Below are 3579 nucleotides of genomic sequence, written 5' to 3'. Positions count from 1 at the left end.
GCAGGACTGCCCTGTCCAACTGTCATCAAGAATATGCCACTTCTTTTCTCCCATATCCTTAGGACCTTCCAGTGGCACTTCCAACCCCTGTAAGAGTCAGCCCCAGTGTCTCAATGGCACTACTACTAAAAGTCAGGTATTAATGTGAGCAAGTTAAACAGATGATTCTCTTCAACAACAGCAACAAAAGATGGAGCTAAAATTTACATTTGGTTCATGTGAGGATTAAATGAGATAACACACATGAACACTCAACGCAAACTGAAGTAACATCACTTCATCTTCACTCTCCGGGTCTGTCTTTCACTCCAGGCACCTCTGCTCTCTGTGTGGATCCCATTCTCATTACTGTCATTCTTTTCTATGTTCCCCTGATGTCTGACTCAGCATCATCTGGATATAGTCATTCCAGTCTTCTAACTCCAAGACTGACTGATACTGCTTCGGAAAGCCCATCTCGTCCACAAACCGTTTCTAAACCAACTACATTTCTCAAATGTTAAAGTACATGCAAATCACTGAAAAACCATGGATATAACTCAGTAGTTCTGAGAAAGGTCCTGACAGTCTGCATGTCTAACAAGTTCCCAGGTAATGCTGATAATTCTGGTACATGGACATATGCTTCGAGTTCTAAGAAACTAGTATTTTTCAGGGCTCTACTTTTCAAGATGTCACTGCATAGATTATAACCCAGGGCTGGCAGGACAGGAATTCTTACCACCATTTTAACACATGGAATCCTGAGGATTGTAACTAGAGAAACTACTTGACAAAACCACAGAAAAGCCTGGCAATGAAGCCCCTGTTCTCATCCACACTGATGCTCCTGCTTAGCTCTAACACCCAGCTATTCCCCACCCAAAGAAATACTCTTGTTCTTCTGCTCACATGGAATGTCAACACCAGTGTCTCGGTCTCCTAGGACACCTTGTCGTTCTGCTTACTTCATAGCTATATTTTCACCCTTAAAAGCCTCCAGGACAGGGTTCTTGAACACATTCCAGCACCATTCTAGGTTCTAGAAAAATTCTGAATGAAACATCCTTTCTAGAATCATTTCTAGAACCTATAATGACCAGGCAGGTGGGGGAAATGTGACCTGGGTTGATGAATACCTCCTAGAAAGCCACATCACAACAGGACTCAAGGCTAAGTGGCATATTTCCCCACCTTTGTAGCATATAAATCTCCTCCCAAAATGTTTTACTTGTAGAACTTCAAAACAGCCATGTCCAAGTTTCGAAACAAAGTCAAAGTTATGATCATTATGCTCAAAAGTGGGAAAAGAAAATCAACCCTTTAAGGACTGAATTCTTCTTGGGTTTCAATAAGTAGTCCTATGTAACAATCAAAATCCTAAATTAACAAACACTAAATTTATATAAATATATTCAGAAAAAAATTATCATGATTAAAGTGTTTTATGGTAGGCATGTTTTCTTTCTAAATATGAAAACTAAAATAAGTATTTTGAAAATATCGTATCATACCATTTCTTGTGAAACATAATCTGGACTTTTTATATCAGCAGAATAAAAGGAAAAGTCATAGGTGAAGGTCTTGGTTCGTTCTCTTCCTGAGTCGCCAGTCCCTCCTTCTGGTATCTAGAAAGAGATGATTATGAAAGATAAGACAAACAATGTTTAAAAAAAAAAAGAAAAAGAAAGAAAGAAACCAATTGCCATTTGACAAGTGACCCGAATTAGGAAAAAAGATATGTCTTCCTCATAAATATAAAACAATCACCATTTTTCAAGTTTATATATTCAGTAAAAAGGATTTTATCCCTCCTGACCTCCCTAAAAAAAAAAAAAAAAAAAAAGTAAAACTTAAATATAACCTAAGCTCTTACCAGCAATCCAAGTTCTCTGTGAAATGACCCTATGCTACTCTTCTGGCCTTTTTCTCATAATTAACTTATTTGAACCCAATGTTCCAGCCAGACTCTATGTTTTTTGGTTTTGGTGATTTTTACTATTCCTGCCATCTGAATCCACCAGAACTGGGCTCTGCACAACTCCAAGGGGTGCTCGCCACACAGATCATGATGAGACTGGCATTGGCAGTTGTGTGATTTGGTTACTGGACCCACTGAAAACCTGAGGTCAGTTGTCTATTCTCCCATGATGATTCCCTTGGTCACTCCCACCTCTGAGAGCCTGGACTTTCCCAGAACACACTTTCTTTTTTTTAGGATTTTGCCATAGGACACATGCACTCACTGGAGAGAAACTGAGAGAGACATTCCAAGGGGGATGACCACGCCACAATCCTTTCTCCTCCACTCTGCTCTCGGGATTTAGGGCATGCATACACACACACACACACACACACACACACACACACACACACAGTGTGCTTTTCAAGTCACTGGGTCTGGGATTCCCAGTCAGTCATGTGGGAATCCAGCACCTCAACCAAATGCCACCTGCTGGTCCCAGAACACATCATAATTTAAGTTTATTACAAATGTTTGCACATATCTTGTCTGCCTTGCTATCTGTTTAAGCTTTTTTTAGTTTATTTACTTATTTAATGAGATAGCAAGCAAGATAACAGTCTTTCTCAACATTCTCATGCCATGATCTCCTCATAACTTTTCTCACCCAGGATCACGGGCAACCACACATATTCATACATGCACATGCGCACACACACCTGGCCTGTATAGGTCAACCTGGGACCCAAACCCTGATCTTCCATATGGTTTCCAGCACTGCGGTTGTTGTGCTACTGCTGTGCACCAAGAGTTGACCCTATATGCTTAAATTGAATCCAAAAACTATATTTAAAAATTTTCATATAGAAGTCAAGTAGTGGTACAGCAACAGCACAACTGGACCCACATACGAAAGGTACTGAGTTTACAAACTGGGACCTCCCTGCGCATCATGGAAATGCACATGTGTGCTCATGATCCAGGCCACCTAAGGCTTGGATTGGTTTCCAGCATAAAGATCTTGCAGGATGGGGTACCTGTGTCCTTTTCATGGAAGAAATAAACTTTTAAAAAAAAAAAAAAAAAAAAAAAAAAACCACTTTGCTTGAGGGCATGTGTATTCACTGGAGAGAGAGAAAGAGAGGGAAAGTGGGAAAGTGGGAAAGTGCCTACCCATACCTTAGAGGATGGTTACAGTGCAATCTTTTCTCCTCAATTTCTCCTTTCATGGATTTTGGGCCACATGCACTTGGCATGTTTTTCTAGCCACTAAGTCCAGAACTCAAACCACACATTTGGTCATATGGGAACTAGCAGACTTAAACTGGCCCAGAAATAAAAGTTTTTTAATTATTTATTTATTTCATCCATGTTTGACAGACAGACAGACAGAAGCAGAGACAGAGAAACTGCACCAGCTACAGGGTCTTTATACTGCAATCTACCTCTAACAGGATCTTTATGCTGTGATCCACCACCAGCCTCACCCAGCCTCCATCATAGCACAGAGATGTTTAGCACACTGAAGGAGACCTCCAGACACAAAAGAATCCTCCCACATGGGTCATGTTCTATGCTATACCACTGTCCATTCCCCAGTAGATAATTAAAAAAAAAAAAAAAAAAAAAAAAAAACC

At 40.2% G+C, this 3579-nt stretch overlaps 1 protein-coding gene across 1 annotated transcript in view; it reads right to left on the bottom strand.

Moving 5' to 3' along the window:
* KIF16B (kinesin family member 16B) overlaps nucleotides 1–3579 on the bottom strand; it is a gene marked incomplete at its 5' end in the record, with an annotated part of 299847 nt that overhangs the window by 293781 nt on the left and 2487 nt on the right. Inside the window, 1 exon segment of the mRNA XM_027770001.1 lies at nucleotides 1494–1607. Coding sequence (XP_027625802.1) covers nucleotides 1494–1607 — 114 coding nt within the window.

The sequence above is a fragment of the Tupaia chinensis genome, unplaced genomic scaffold (assembly GCF_000334495.1).
Source record: "Tupaia chinensis unplaced genomic scaffold, TupChi_1.0 Scaffold000101_1, whole genome shotgun sequence".
Lineage (NCBI taxonomy): Eukaryota > Metazoa > Chordata > Mammalia > Scandentia > Tupaiidae > Tupaia > Tupaia belangeri.
Note: the sequence above shows the minus strand (reverse complement) of the source record. Positions and strands in the feature narration are given on the sequence as shown.